The 17823-nt window shown below is 30.4% G+C and overlaps 1 protein-coding gene across 7 annotated transcripts in view; it reads right to left on the bottom strand.

The window, feature by feature from the left end:
- The window catches only part of BTBD9 (BTB (POZ) domain containing 9), a 65126-nt gene that overhangs the window by 10872 nt on the left and 36431 nt on the right, over positions 1 to 17823 (bottom strand). The window contains exons 10-11 of one of the 7 annotated variants that reach the window (XM_075377841.1): positions 13660 to 13866; positions 4427 to 5442 (exon numbers count right to left, since the gene is read on the bottom strand). In XM_075377841.1, the coding sequence (XP_075233956.1) occupies positions 5419 to 5442; positions 13660 to 13866 (231 nt within the window). In that variant the 3' untranslated portion in view covers positions 4427 to 5418. Of the gene's footprint in view, positions 1 to 4426; positions 5443 to 7277; positions 7727 to 12339; positions 12484 to 13659; positions 13867 to 17823 lie in introns of those variants that run through there. The other 6 variants (XM_075377845.1, XM_075377842.1, XM_075377839.1 and 3 more) reach the window with 6 other exon arrangements.

Raw genomic sequence — 17823 nt, 5'->3', positions numbered from 1 at the left:
GTATTGGGTCTATTGGTCCATCAACAATATTTTTTGAGAAGCCGATCACAATAAGTAAGATGTTTCAGTTGGTTTGTTTTTTTAAGTTATATAATATGGTTTCAAATTTAAATCATTAAGAATTTTATGGCAAGATGTTTATTTTACCACCACTTTGTTGTTTCAACTTCCATATAGATTTTTTTTACAACCAACTATCCTGCATTGTGAAGCATGAAATGTTTACTACTGCTAACAGACAAGAGTAGTAACAGCATTAAAAGTGATTCTCAGATTAAGCCGGTCAGTTCAGTTTTAAGTAGCACACCCAAGATAGATATATTATTATTCATTTTTGCCCTAAGGACAGTGTTTGAACTTGATGTTTCATGTTATGCTATCCTAAGTTGTTTTCTCCTTTTTCTCTTCCCAAAATCTCTTCATTCTTTGACTGTGTTCCTGTTTCCTTTGTTCTACCCACTTTGATCCTATTTTCTTTTCTTTCACTTGTTCTAATTTCTCTTTATTCTCCAATTATTTGTTGATCCCTGCTTGTCTCATATCCTCTTCTATTTCGTGATGCCAAAATGGTTTTCTTGATTGCACCATTCACTACATCATAGATACTCTTTATGAGACTATTGTTGTTCATTCGCTGTATGTGCCCGTAGAATGTAAGTCTTCAAAAGTTATTTTAGAGCAGCATTTAAGTATAATCCGTTCTATTTTTTCTGTTTCTGTGATGCCTGATGCTCAAATTTTTATAGTTTTTGATGCGAGCAGTACTTCCAGTAGCACAACTACCCTGTAGTGTCTGAGTTTTGCCTGACTCAATATACTTCACTTGCTATAATGCAACCACGTGAGTCTGTGTATGCTTTCTGAAGTTTTTGTGTTCTTTCCATGTTGTATGCGTTGATTGATCTTCCAATTTGTATATATTCCCCTGAGTATTTGAATTTTTTGACTGTCCTTATGTTTCTGTATTTTGTGCATATGATTTTTTTATTGTTGTTTGGCCTTTCCAAGTATTGTGTTTTGTCATATGATATTTGTAACTCAGTCTCAGCAGCGACTTCATGTGAGACTTCCGGTGCTTTTGCGCTTCCTGTCTATTGTTTCTGAGTATTACCAGGTCATCTGCAAATGCCAGGCATCTGATGACTGTTTTGGTATTTTGTGCTCTTTCCTGACATATAACCTTAAATGTTTTTCCCACAGTTCGATAATTTTGTCAAAGACCAAAATTATATATATATACATATTAAACTAAAATATAACATTCCAGTACTGAACAGCACAAGTACATGTACTTTTACAATACTTATTTATACTATAACAACGGAAAAATATTACAGTTTATGAAACATGAAAAGTTATTAAAAATAATAAGTTTTAATATTATAAAACTAGAATTTAATATCAACTAAAGATATGGAATACTGTGAAAACTAGTTATTGAAAATTAAGGTAAGTTAACTTATCTAATTATTGTATTTTATACAATATTAAATTTTATTAGCCCAATGGTCAAAAAGTTACTGAATTATTTGAATACTAAAAAATATATATGTATACAAACGAGGTGGGTGAGAAAAGTAATGGAGACTGACTTTTTACTTACCAAAGTTTTCATTTTTTTTAAACAATATTATCCCCTTCAAAGTAGTTCCCTTGGGCAGCTATACACCGGCAGAGTCGTTCCCACTCCTGGAAGCAGCGCTGGAAGGCTTTAACTGGTCAGTCACAGTCTTTTGAATGTTCTCTTACAGTTCCAAAATGATGTCCTTTTAAGACACGTTTCAATTTCGGTAAAAGGAAAAAGTCACAAGGACTCAAATCAGGTGAATAGGGGGGTTGAGGAACAGTAGGAATGCGTTTTGAGGTCAAAAATTCCTTGATGGAAATGGCCGCTTGACATACCCCATGTCATGATGAAGTATCCACATGATTGCAATGTCTGGTCTCACGCAAATCACTCTTTTCCTGAACCTTTCAAAAACACCTTTATAAAACACCTTTATAAAACACCTTTATAAAACACTTGGTTGACAGTTTGTCCTGGAGGAACAAATTCTTTATGCACGATACCCCTACTGTCAGAAAAGCAAATCAGCATGGTTTTGATCTTTGATTTGCTCATTTGACATTTTTTCGGTCGAGATGACAGGGTGTGTCACTCTTCGCTTTGCCACTTTGTTTCAGGATCGTACTCAAATAGCCAAGATTCATCACCTGTGATCACACGATTGAAGAATTCTTGATCATTGTTAATCCTCTCAAGAAGATCAACGCACACGTTTCTTCGATGGTCCTTCTGTTCCGTTGAGGTTTTTCGGCACCGATTCCGCACAAACCGAATGGTTTGTGCAGAATCGGTGCCATTGCATGTCGGTGGACATGCGAATGCATGTCCAAATCGTCTGTCAAAATTTTATGTATGGTGAAAGTGTTTAAATTTAACTGTTCACTCATCATCCTTATTGTTAAACGACTATCTGATCTCACAAGAACCCTCACATGCTCAACATTTTCGTCAGATTTTGAAGTTGATGGTTTCCCTGAGCGAGGTTAGTCTTCAACGTGTCCTTGGCCTTCCAAAATTGATTTGTGCCAGTGGAAAACTTGTGCTCTTGATAAGCAATGTTCCCCATAGGCCTGTTTCAACTTTTCAAAGGTCCCACTCGCAGATTCCCCGAGTTTAACACAAAACCTGATTGCACAACATTGCTCTAAATTCTGATGCTCCATTTTCGTAACACAACTTCACTGACAGCACTGTCAAAAATAATGTGTTGGATGAACGGAATTGAAACTCTTACTGAGCATGTGGAAGGGATGAACAAACCGGTCTAGCAAAGACAGGTAGACACATAGTTGCCAGATCACTCGCAGTGTTACCAATCTCATTACTTTTCTCACACACCTCGTGTGTGTGTGTATGTGTGTATAAATGTATATATATATATATATACAATCTCAAATAATTTGATACAACCAAGCGCCTCAACTGAACAGAACCAAATATAATATTTAATGTTAAATTTTTGTTATTTATTTAAAACTGGTATTAAAAATAATTTGACAAAACTAACTTAAAATTTGAATTAAAGTTTCAATAACTTTCAATAAATTTCAAGATCTGAAATTTGGGTTCCACATAGTTGGTCAACACTTTTCACTTAACTTTAAAAAAAAAAGTCTGGAGGTGAAATATGTAACTGGATGGTCAATTCAAATCACCAAATTGTGAAATGGCATGTCTTTTAAACTAGCTATGCTAAGTAACTGTGCTTATATATCCTAAGTATGTCATTGTTTTACTTTCTTGAATCCATGCTCTGTTAATTATATATACTACTGATCTATTATTTTGAGGGGGGAGACATATTTAACATGGCTTTGCAGTAATAAGCATTCACTGTAACTATGCTCCTACAATCATATTTAAACTTTGGATAGGGCAAATGTCGATGATGAATCTTATAAGAATTTTGCACCACTAAAAGGATGGTTATTCTGCTTATTGTTCACATATTCATTATGAAAATATGCTTCATTAAAACAAAAGAAACATTATTCAATTAACTTTGAAATTTTATCCAACATTTCAGAGCCTTATCTGGAATAAATTTAACATCTTGCGCAGATTCCAATTTTCTACTGTTTATGTCTTCTTGTCAATGACTCTTTTTCTAAAAATTTTTAGGGATACAAATTTTAGTTTCTTAAGTATCCTAAAACCATTTCATCTTAGCAGGTTTTCAATCAAAGAATGTATCACGATGGAACTCCTTTGACTATATCTAGTGAGCGAGAGCTTTTTTTTAATATTAACGTCTCAAAATAGTTTTTTTTTTTGTCAATTAGAAATCTTCTTAAAACTCTAGATACCAGTGTAAGATTAGTGTTGAGTGATGCAGAACCATCTACTAAATTACTAATGAAAGTCATTGAGTTTCTGCTGCAAACGTTTTTTTTTATAATTGACATTCCAGTGGTTATAAAACGAATGTGAAATAGGTCATTTACACCTGACAAACTGAACTCCAAAAACAGTCTACTTTTTGGAACTTATTTCATCGACATACAGTATTAAAAAATCCATTTTCAACTAGTCAAATGCTGAATGTTGCACTCCACTCAACATTTTATAAATGCACATCATTTAGATTCCAAAAATCATTTTTGGAAAATCTATTCATAGTTAAGCGCAATTTTGATAAATTCAGAAAATTAATGTTTTTACGAAGTTAACATATCCTACGAAGGTGGTAGTGCTATTACATGAAATGTTAAATAAATATTTTCACTATTAATTGTAGAGAAAAAACCCTGTAATATTCTAAAAACAGAGCCATTAATAAAATTTACTAATAGTATAAAAAATTGTTTTTAGCTATATTGTAATAAGTATTAGGCACAAATTTATTATCTTTCAATCTATTTATTTATTTTTTTCTGTGGTAGCTACACTACAGTATACCAATCAAATGGATTGGACTTACATATCAACTTTGACAAAATTACTAAATTTTTTGCATTTCACACTGAAATAAAATAATGGAAATATAAATATATTATTAAATTTATGTACCAAATATGTGAAACACATTACAGTATAAACTTTTTCACATTGATATATGAAATAGAAAAAACTGTTTTTGTAACAAAAAAAAAACATTTATAAGCTAACATGTAAAATGTAAAAAATACATTTTAATGGAATTTTGATATGCTGTAAAATGAAATTTCAATAACTAATATTCTTTTAATATACAATAATATATATATGTAATAAAATTATACAACTCAAAATAAAGCATTGTACTATTTTTTTTTTTTTTAGATATAAACATTGAATAGCTGAATTGAAATTAAGACTTAAAAATTACATTACAAAAATTTTTTAAATAATTTTACATACCTATACTATAATAAAACAAGGTAAATTTTAATTTAAAATCTAAAAAAAAAATATTAACTTAAACAATTATTAAAAACATTTATATAAAATTTGTAACCAATCATAAAATTTAAAAAAAATGTAATATTAATAAACCTAAAATTATCTCACACGGTAAAGCTTTGGTCTTTACCAAACTGAGTAAAATAATTTTCAATACATAACTGTTGTTTTTTTTTACATTTTCTTTTAAACTGGTCAGGTAAGGCAAGGGAAGTAGCATATACTTATGTGACAAGATTAGATATCTTTCTAGATCATTAGTTTCCCGTCATAAAGGTAATAGGTAGTCGAGGCAACAGAAAGTAGTTGTTCTTGTAATGAGATATTCATATATAAATAGCTGCATGATCTTCTTCCTTTCATTTTCCACAATCTTTTTCATCATTCTCCAATTAATACTATTTGAATAGCAGCAATAACTCCTAATGTGTGTTGTTCAAAACATAAAAAATGTATAGTTAATTTTTTTTTTAAGTCTGCAAAAAATAAAAGCACTGGAAAAGATTGCAAAATAAGAAAAAATGTATAAACAGGTTTCAACAAGTAGCTAAAATAATAATAATAATAATAATAATGTTTAAGTATAAACTACAATTGACAAGTAGCACTAATTCAAAAATATATATGTTTTATAACCCTTTTTGCTACCCCAATTACAACAATATAACTTATTTATCTTGTAAAATATTACACATCTGGGATATTAGATGCAAATATTTTATTTATGATTTTAGCTCAGGTTAAATATTTTCAGTGGCTTAATTTTTAGATTAATTTTTGTTTATGATTTTATATTAACTTTTAGTTCCTAATTTATAATAAACTATTACGATAAATACAATAAAATAACATAAAAATACAGACTTTTTTTATTTATGAATAGTGTACAATATAAGAAAAAAAAAAAAAAAACAGGTAATCTCTTATTTTTTTTAAGTTGTTTTTTGTTTTGTTTTTTTTTTAATTAGTAATATATTATTTCATTATCTACAATATTAAGAGAGGTTATGAATTTTGTAAAAATAAAACTATAATAAACAAATATGTTAATAGATATAAATAAATGAATAAAATAAAACATAGCTCACCTCTCTTTGATGACTTTTCAATAGCTTTAATCTATGGATCTTTGGAGCAACCCAGAATTTAATTAGCAATAAATTGTGTAGTATAATATAATATTATGCTTTACATAAATAATATAAATAAAAAAATAAATATAAATTAAAAAAAAAAACAAAACAAAACTTCATTTAAAAATTGGCACCACTAAAACACAAATCATAAGTAAGAATGGCTCACAAACATACAAATATAAATTCACTTTTTACTCATCTATAACATTATACTGATGCTAAGACAATTTTCCCAAATACAAAAATGAAAACTGAAAGTGTTTCAATGTGTATCCCAGTATGTATGACACTTTATTAAATCTGCCAATGGTAGCACTACAATAGCTGTTCTAATCATTCCAACTGATTCACATATTTTTTATTAATGCCATGTTTTAGTCAAATTTGTTTCTCCATATATCAATTCCGTACAACTGATTTCATATAAATTTGCAAACATGCCCTGGGAGATTATCTGGGAAAAGCATTCTGGAAGCTATCCCAGCTAAGTCGGATAACTTAATGAAAGGTTGACAACGGATACCGGCAATTGAATACATATTTGTACTTGATAGCTGAAAATTAATTTTCAGTTAGTTATGAGTATGAGCGCATAGATGACAGCCTACGGTTCTTTGGGTCAGTTCCTCAGGAACCTGAAATCAGTAGTACTAAAAAAGAAAAGTGAGGTTGGTCTGGAACTATCAGAATAACTGGAGGCTTAAAATATTATTTTTGAACATGGCAAATCTGGGATATATATATATATGTTTACTAAATTAATCTTTTTAAATTCATATTATTCCTAAAAAATTAAATTGCATTTAAATTCTATTAAATAAACCACTTCATAGAATATTAAGATAAGACATATCTTATCTTAATTTTTCATGAAATTACTTTTGCTGTATCCTGTATCCTCAAGTCATGACTGAATGATTGAAATTCAGTTATTGCATAACAAAAATAAAAATACTAAAACAATAATTGCTTATTAATTTACACTAGTGCTGCTATCTGCTACAGTTTCTATAAGAATGTCTCCCTTAAACACTGATGGTTTATCATCCATTTAATAAATATTTTACTTCTGACATTAACACAAATTTAGAAATTAATAATGACAGACATAAAATTAAGTATACTATAAAAATATTACATAAACAATTTTAATTTGATAAATCATCAGACAGTGTTTGAGGGAGACATTCTTATAAATACTGCAACAGACAGCAGCATTTGAGTAAATTATCATTATTTTAGTTTTTTTTTTCATTGTGCAATAATGGATTTGTTTAGGTGAAATGTTTAGGATTATGCTTTGTAAATTTTCTCCAAAACAAAAGTAAGATCAAGCCTCCATGCGGTGTGCCTGGATATAACCGGAACAAACAGGAGAAATCTGACCAGTGAATTGAATCTAAACAAACATCACAGCTTCATTCATCATCAAATCACACCTCACTAGATTACATCTAGAGTTGTAACTTGGGACCTAGTCCCACCACAGGCGATCCCTTGACAATCAACCATGAAAGGTCTTTTAATAAATACTCCACCAGCTGAACCAAGCAACATCACTGTTCACAGAAGGTAGCATTTGAATGCAGTGGGCTGCCACTTAGAAGATAATATGGGATTGGAAGCAATGGAATGCCCAACACTATAAATATGAAAAATACAAGTTCAAAATCAAACTAAATCAATCACCTACATTTTCACACAAACAATGTAAACTAGCTCATGCAGACTGGTAAACTAAAAATAATAAATGGTCCAATGAACCAACACAATATTCTTATCATGGGTCTGAAGGAAATAAAAAACACTGACCACACACCATGGAATCTCAAGGATATAGGCTCTACAAAGATATACCTGGGAAAACAATGATGAAAAATGTCCCACAGTTTGGAACAAGGCTTTAGTCAGCCTCAAAATAATAAACTCCACACTAGAATTAAACTCACAATCCCCAAGAATCCCAACACTCACCATGAAAGCATCTACGCGAAATCTACACTATAATAAATGCCCATGCACCAACTAATAATAAAAATAACTTTCTAAAAGACTGTAAAGCAACAGAAAAAATCTGGGATCTACTCGATCTGACCATAAATAATATCCCAAAAATCATGTTAAACAATTAATTGGTGATTTCAATGCTCAAGTAGGCAGAGTTAGAAGATACTGTGATAGCATTGGAACATGGTCCGTACAAAAGAAAACATCATACAAAGATGGGCAGAGACTCATTGGTCTGTGCAGAAACCAACAAGCTAATCTTAAAATCCACACATTTTAAGAGGAAACCTCAAAAACTCAAACCTGAAAACACCCCAACTACAATAAAGGAGAATGGCAACTAGACCTTGTCTTCATGGGCAAACACCATCACGAGGAGCTCTATAATGTAAAAGTCCTCCAAGAAGTAGCCACAAGCTGACACCACTATGTACTTAAAACTGAATTTACTCTCCAAAGAAAGCAACAAAATTAAGCCCCTAAAACTGAAATAAAAATGGACCCTTACCCAAGTAATCAAGAACAAAAATTACCAAAATGCAACCAAAAAAATAACAATCATGGGTAAACTAAAAGATCTAGTCGTCAACAACCTTAAACAAATCACAGAAGAATTAGCCCCAATAAAATCTCATAAAAAAACATCAATAGTGGAACAGCGAATGTGACAAAACAGTGAAAAAATGACATCAAGCATGGATATTTCACCAATCCCAAAAATCAGCAAAATCCTTCTAACATCTAATAAAATAAAGAAAAGAAACCACCCAAACCCTAAGGTAAATAAAAATACTAAAAGAATATGAACTGGCAACCCTAGTAATGAAGGATGAAAATCAATCTGGTCCATAACAATACAGAAATGTGTTAAATATTAAAATACACTCCTAAATCGCAAAGAATCGACAGAACTTCTAAACTTCGACACCAGCACCACAATAACAACAACATCAGAAATCTCCCACAATAAAAGAAGTTTACAAAATATTAGGTGAGATGAACAATTATATAGAGCGGTAGGAGAAGATCAGATCTTTATAGAGATCTGGAAACATGCAGGAAGACCAGCAAACATCACTCTTCATCAACAGCTTGTCAACATATGGATCAAAGAATAACTACCAGAACACTGTACCTCATCCACCTGCCACAAAAAAAGTAAGTAAAACAGATCCTAACAACTACAAATCTCATTCCTAAACACAACACACAAAATTCTTTCAAGAATCATCCTCAACAGGATCGGTTTCCAACTTGAGAATAATCTAGGAGAATACCAGGGAGATTTCAGACCCTGAAGGAGCTGTCCAGATCAGATCATGAGTCTCAAGCTAATAATGGATTACAAAGGAAAAAGAAGCAAAGACATGATGATAATGTTTGTAGACTATAAGAAAGCATACGATAAAATTCACAGAGCCTCCTAACAAAAATTCTTAGAGACCTTAAGACTACATTCCAAATTAATAAAAAAAAAGATAAAATTAATCTTCACAATTATTAAGTCAAAAGTGAAATTCACAACAAACTCTTGAACCATTTGTGATCAAAACAGGACTGCATCAAAGCGATGAAGTATTACTGTTACTATTCAACTATACTCTGGAAGTGGTTCAAAAAATGTCCCCCATAAATAAAAATAGGCCAAATAACAAATAGCCTTGGTTTCGCTGGTGACTTGGCACTGCTAGCAAACGACATCAGAAAAGCTAAAACAGATATTAGAATTTCAAATAAACTTTGCCTCAAAATATCATTCAAAAAGACAGAAATTATACTCCAAAAACCAACACAAAAGAGAAAAACATAAACGGTAACAAAGTCAAAATGGTTACTCAATTTAAATACCTCGGAGAAATAACCTTAACAAAAAAAATCTCGATCAAAACAAGAACAAATAGCTAAAGCACAAAAATTAATTACACCTACAGTAAAAAACACCTATCCATAAACACAACACAGTTCTAAAACCAGAAGCCACGTATGCAGCAGAAATACTCTTCCACCTGAACAAAAAATCAAAAACCAACAAACCCCAGATAATCAAAAGAAGAACCTACATAAACAAAGAGTACCAGAAAGTCGGACAGTGGTGGAACGGGCCCAACAATCATGTACAAAATTTAGAACTCAAAACTGATACCGTACATAAGAGTAAACTAGGATTCTGTGGACACATAATGAGGAAGTCTCGACTCTTACAAGACACTTCTGAAACAACTAATACAGTACAATCTCGACTTGAAAAATATGACAGGATGCAGATGGATCAGAGAAATTAAGAGGGGGATCTGAAGGAAATTGACCTTACACCAGAAGATACCACAGACAAGATAAAATTAAACGAAAAATCAAGGACAAAAACTCTCGCTTTAGACTAACAAGAAAGGAACTTACAACATGAACATTTTCAACACCAGAAAGGGAAATCGGAATGTAAAAAAAGTACTGGGAAGACCACAAGGAACAATCTCTTAGAAGAGAAGTAGATAATAGACTGATGCAGTCATAAAAGATGAAAAAAGAATATGTCCTGACTGACTGATTCATCAATACCTAGCAAAAACTACTGAAAATAAATAAATTGATTAAAATTTATACACATGTTCTTCTTATAATGTAGTGCACACTAAAAAAAAATTTTTTGAAATTCTGAATTTAAAAAGTTAAAATAGAGTAAAAATGAAATTTAGTATTTTTTTTAAATTCCAAATTTAAAGGGTTAAAATGAATTTTGAATTTTTTGAAACCCAGCTATTTTTTTTTAATTTATCAGTAACAAATAAAGATATCAACTTGATTTTTCGTGAATGTAATTTTCATGTAAATATCTTAAAACCAATTTCTGGATTTTTTTAAATTCAACCTTGAATGAGGTGAAGAAAAGTAAAAAAAAATTTGAACGATTGCAAATTTTCTCCATTCCTGGCTCTAATAAATGACATATTCATTAGACTGAAGCTTGAAAATACTCTTCAAATAAATATTTAAAAACCATTTTTGGGTTTTTTGAATTTTGATTTTTTAAGGGGTGTCACTGTTTGCGGCACAGCAGCTCAACTGACACAGCCACTGTTACTGTACGTACAACGCGACTGGCTGTACCTGTCCCAGTTACTTGACTGAAAAACATAAAATAAAAGCTATTAAAAAAAGACATGGGAAACGAAGTACTGTCAACTTCTAGCAGTGTTCGTCAGGTAATGCTAAGAAATAGGCAAAAAATTTTAATCCACACTAAGTATGGATAACCAGCTATAACTTTAAGATGGAGGTTGATTGTTTTGAAACCCACACCCTTAGATCACTAAATTTTTGTGTCCTGTACTGATCAAACTGTTGCTCTGAAGAAATTACAACACTGATATTTTTTATAGATTAACAGGTTTAAATCTTTGTTTATAATTATTGTTCTCGTGAGCATGAATTTAATAAACACAGCAGGGTCTACTAGGGGCCACAGCCCTCTCACTAAACTTAAAAGGACAAGCAAAGCACGCTATGTCCTGCTAAATATCTCCTGACCATCACAAGAAACATAAGTAAATATATTGTGTGGGTGAAGCAATTATTGTTGTCCATTATATTAATAATATTGTTGTCTTCTTTTGTATTAATTATATTAGACTAAACGTAAAACTAAAAAATCCACCACAGTACAGAATCTAATAATATTTCTTACCTTATTATTACTTCTTCAATTGTATATCAAAAGCGCTTTCGAGGATTTTACCGTCAGTTGATCAAAAAATTCAAAATTCCACATTAAGAAATTAAAATTATCGCATATATAGTGTAAAATATGCAGTCAAAAATTAAAATTAAATATTAAAAATAAAATACTCATTAATAATTAAACACTACATACAGCATGAATGTAGTGGCTGGCCACAGGTATGTATAGGAAATTTTAAATATTTGTAATTTAAAATTTTTAATATTTAATTTTAATTGTTCACTAAATATTGTTTTTTTATTTATAACTTTTTAATGTGAAATTTTAGTTTTAATTATTTGATCATCTGGTGATGAGGGAAAATCCTCGAAAGCGCTTTTGATGTACAAAATGAAGAAGTAATAAGAAAAATTAGATTCTGTACTGTGGTGGATTGCTGAGTTTACTTTTTTAGTCTATATAGGAGAGAGGTAGAATTAATTAACAATAAAAACAAAGATTAAATATCTGATAAGGCTATATTCTAGAGAAAAGGATGGTGTACATCCTGATAGTAGTGATTTTGGTAAAGGATAGGGGGGATTTGAATGGGATAATGTAAAGCAAAATGTGTGAGATGGAAAAATTAGGAGATCTGTTGTCTACCTCTTATTTATGATATAAGAAAAACCTCCTTTTATTGCACTGTATTTGCACTACTAAGTAGATATGAAACCCTGTAAAAAAACAATCCCACGATAATACTTAATATACTGAACTAATTCATCAAATGAAAAACAGAAAAAAACCATCCAACATATTCATTAACGTACTGTTGCTTGGAATACTTACATCTAAACTGAATGAATTGCCAGTTTAAAGCGTCATGTGTTAGCAAATTTCATTTCAGTCTGCACTAACTTTTTCCTTTGATCCACCACTGAACTTACTCCAGGCTCATTTTGAATGAGGGTCTTCTTAATGGTACTGTAGACGCAATTAACCCTCAATACAGCTTCACATGATCAAATAATACTTTCCCAGACCGCTGGGAACTATACACAGTTTACTACTACAGTGATGCCTCAATCATTTAAAATTAATTTGTTTTACTATAGAATCAACCAATACTTGATGATAGGGTGCACTAGGATAAAATATTTTACCAGTGTTTAATATCTATAAAAGGATTAATATTTAAACAAGATTATAACCGATGAAGTTAGAATGATATCCTAAATAAATACAACATAATACCAGACAATAAATGTAGTAATGAACCTTTTACAAATTAATCATATTGGCAGCTGGAATTTAACATGAAATACTTGTAGATTCATTTTTCAAATATTTCTTAAAAGTTATTTTAAGAAATATAACAGAATTTTAATTCTGTTATGAACGACCTAAGCCTGAAGACTGGTAGATTTTAGAGTGAGGTTGGACTGTAATGTTCATAGCTGATGAATGAAGACAACGTCTTGTTGCTTGTTGAATAACATATAATTTGACATGTAAAATAAAATATAAAATTAAATACAACATTAAAGCTAACATTTATCCGAACCAAGAATGGAGTCTACCCGGACTAAGAGTATGATGTGACAGTCTTGGATCAGATTCGAGCGCCGAATGAAATAAGTCACTACCTCATAATGACCACTCCTTGTGGCATTATGATGTAGGACATGGCGTGATCAGATCGCCTGACCAAGCTTGTTGTGCGGACTATAGCCCGCGCTAGGTAGGAGCACCCGACGGCAAAGTGGAACGTAACAAATTCATATACAAGTCACATCTTAGGTTTTTAAAAGTAAAATTTTTGGAAGAAAAAAAGATTTGGCTGATATTCACACCATGCATTGTGTACCCATCTGAAACAACCAAGATAAAAAAAGTTACAGAATACTTACTTCTTCTTCACTGTCATTCCATACTGACTCATCTGCCAGTAAAATCTGATTCAAAGAAGCTACTCTATTTGGTGATTTTGGGGGTGATAGTGAAGTAGAAGTTTTATAATTACTTTTACTTCCATTATTAGAACTACTGGTGCTGCTATTCCCGGTATTATCATCAGGTATTTGTGCAGGACATTCAAAATGAACACAATGAAAAACCTGTAAAACAATATTATTTTTGAATGAGACACAATATACATACAGCCAGTGCAAGTGTTATAATAAAGTTGAATACAGACACAAAAAATTGTTTAAGTGAATTATTAGTTGAATTACATGAATTTTTGTTTAGTATAGTAAAAATTTATTACTTTTACTCTTTAGTATTTAATCATGAACTGTTCCTTTTAAAACATCAAATTTCATTCTGATAAAATTTAATATCAGTCATCCTCCTTTTCTTTGAAGCTAAAAGTGAATTACTTAGTTTTACAATTAACATTAACACTGTAAAAGCAAGCTCATCACAATGCAATCAAAAAATTTTTTTTATTATATTATTTTACATGTAAAAATTTTATTTGTGTTCTTTATTATACTTTTCAAAATATTTTTTTAATACCTAAACCTGTGGAAACAAATCTCTGTACAGAGTTTTGTTTTCCATTATGATCAGCACTGGATCCATTATCCAGTACTGATCATACTGGAAAACTCAGTATTTCTATCTTTTTCTTTTTACACCTTCTAGCATTATTGATATAAACTTTCAAGTTTATTTATAGCCAAACCAACTATGTTTTCTTTATATTTTTTATGGCATAAATGACGGTTCAAGTTTCAGGCCATTAATGACAAGTTATTTCTTCCTTTCACCAAGCACACGTTACAACTTATTTGTAAAAAAAACAAATAAAACTGACCCATCTCTATCTATTACTTATTTGAATAAACATCAATCAGGCAAAGTAATTAAATTTAAATATTCATTTATTTTTATGACAGTATAAGATTAGGCATAGACCCTTAATTTAATTTGAATACAAATGCTTTTTCATCATTATTTAATGGTGTACATATTAAATAAAGTAAGAAGAAATACTATAAATATAACTAATATTATAAATACTAGCTGCAGGATGTGCCTATGGCATGCCTCCACAGCTAGGCCCTCCAGATGGGTTGTCCTGGCAGGCTGCTTCCCTGAATGCTATTATTAGGTGTCCAAAACTGATTATGTCTTGTGTAAAAATGCTTTTTTTTAAATGATGAAAAATCAAGGAAAAGTGAAAAAATATCAGCAAATCTTTGCAATTAAATTTGGTTTAGGCGTCTTTGAAAGACTGCACGCTCAGAACATTTTCATCAAGATCCATAATATCTATCCATATGCAAATTCACTCGGTACTAAAGGTGGAAGCTTAAATATAAATTAATTTGTTTTTTATAGATTATATTCGATTTACAAAACAAATTATCATAATACAAAACTAATCTTACATACCACCTACAAAGCTTGTTGTCAAATCCATTATAAGATACCATCCTAAAATTATTTTTACCTTTTATTGTGTTCAATTTAAAAGTGGCGTTTTTAACATTTTTCTACATATTTTTTTTATTTTCTACTGTTTAGTATTCATAATTTATACTTTACAGCTGCGCTAGCACACAGGTTTGAGCGTACTTAGCGAAAGATCAGATCTGTACATTTTACGGTAGGTGAGTGCAATCAAAACATAGGGCTAAACAATATAATTTCCGATAACAAAGATTTGATCGATCATAAGTGTACCCGATGCAAGAAATAGTTAGCACTCAACCTGCTGATACATAAGCTGTTTGAATCATGAAAATCAGATGAGCGGTTGCCAAGATATCACAGTGGCACCCCATTGCACCCCCTCAGAACCCATCGAGCATTGAAAATGATTTGTGTATTAAATATTCTACGGGTAAATAATCTAGATCTAATTAATTCTCAGATTATATATATTATTCTAATTTAAATTAAAAGAGGAGGGAACAGAAATTCGGTTTATTTTTCCGCTCTTGTTTATTGGAAATCATTGTTGCTGTGTTCTAAACAATAATGCAACTGGCTAGGGAAACCTAGTGTGCATTTATAATACAGCCGTATGAAACAGCAAACAATGGATGCAGTAAAATACCAACAAGTACATATTTGTATGGCATGCCTCAGATATAGTTTGTAATCATCCAAATAGAAAAGATAAAACTAATTCATAATAAAGCTGTAACTGTTTAAAATAACAAAAAAAAATTGTAAGTCAAACTATTTAAACAAAATAATAATATTTTGCTATATAAGTTATGACAAGTGCAGTGAAAAAGATTCCATAAAATATTGAAATGTACAACAATAAAGACATAAAAATAAGTATAAGTCCAAAGTATAACAACAATAAAAATATGAAAAGAAGTACAAGTCTAAAGTATAAGTATAAGTAAAGTATAAAGTATTAAAACTGTATGAATGAGGAAATAAATATAAAACTTTAAATTAGAAAAAATCAACAGAAAAGAATATTATACTATATAAAAATATTAGTAAAAGAGAAATGTAAGAGATAAAAATGTTTACGAATATGAACAAAAATATAAAACTTCAAATTAAAAAAAAAATCAACAGAAAAAGAAACTATGACATAAAAGTATTAGAAAAAGAGAAAGGTAAGAGATAAAACAGCAAAACAACTAGCGAGCAGTTAGTGTATAAAACAAAAAATAATAAAAAGGAAATGAGTTCAGGATATTAAAATATTTACATAAAGCAATGCACATACTGTAAGCCTTTATATATTAGTCATCAGAATAAAACTTCAAATTCTGAGATAATATAATTGGCTGAAAACAATTACATCAATATGAATTGATAATATCTTTTACTAATCTGTCAAACCTTTTACTAATTCATCATAGGCATCATATAAAACAAACAAAAAAATAAAAAAATTTACTGTCAATTTTTTCGCACAAACTGATGACAATCATCTTTAAAGTTTTACTTGTTTAAAAAACTTCTTATGACATTAGTAATAAACTTTAAAAAATGAATATTTAAGAATTTTTTAAATTTATGAAAAGGTTTTGATATATATATTATTAGACGATTACAAGCAATATAATTAAATCATTTAATAATAAAGTGATAATGAGTAAAACATATTAAACTGAATCCATATAACCTGAAGGTTTCATTCATGCCTAGAACAGCTCAGAATTAGCAACACAGATATTAAAAACGTGAAGGATGGATAAATTTGAAACACCAATAATTAAATAGATTAATATAAATTGCTGAAGTCAAACAAAACTGAGAATAGTTTCACTGAATTATTATTATTATTATTATTATTATTATGCTTTTACGGCCAACATGGGACCACTTAAGTCAATTTTAGTTGGATCTTTTCTGAGAAAAGCATGTTATTTTACTCTTCCGAGCTGCCCAGTATTTCTTCATCCGTTCAGATCTTGCTTTCTTTTCTTCATCCGTAAACACCTCTTCGTTGTATTTTGTCGTTTGTCTGTCTTTTGTTTAAATGTAATGCTTTTGTCTTTTAGCTTTGTAATTTTTCCAGTTTTATTCTGTAGGTCAGTCAGGGAAATTCCCAATTCTTTCATATCTTCTCTAATTTCTTTGATCCATCCTACTTCTAGCTTTTGGAACCAGAGCTTTTCAATGATATTTTTTGACAGTCTTGTTTCCAGTGTCCTAATGAGATGACCAAAGAGATTCTTTTTTTCCGCATAGTATCAGTAACAGGCTCTATTTCTCGATACACCACCTCATTTGGCACAATCCACCATCGGCCTTCTTTTTGGTGTTTTTTATTGATACATGTTCTGACAATTCTCCTCTCTATTTTCAGAATTTTTTCAATTCGGTTGAAAAGGGTCTCGCTTCCGTAGCTGACTTCTGGCTGTACTACAGTTTTATAATGTTTAAGTTTTGTTTTAGCAGAAAGGCATTTTTTGTTATATGTTGACGGAAATAATTTTTGGGATTTAATCATTTTATTTGTCCTGTTTTGCCATGTCACTTTTTCATTTAAATTATAAGTTATTATTTCCCCTAGATATTTAAATTGTTTTACTATTTTAATTTTCTGATTGTTTACCGTAATGTGCTCTATTACCAGAGGATCTATG

Source organism: Lycorma delicatula, chromosome 10 (genome assembly GCF_047948215.1).
Source record: "Lycorma delicatula isolate Av1 chromosome 10, ASM4794821v1, whole genome shotgun sequence".
In the NCBI taxonomy this organism is placed as follows: Eukaryota; Metazoa; Arthropoda; class Insecta; order Hemiptera; family Fulgoridae; genus Lycorma; species Lycorma delicatula.
Note: the sequence above shows the minus strand (reverse complement) of the source record. Positions and strands in the feature narration are given on the sequence as shown.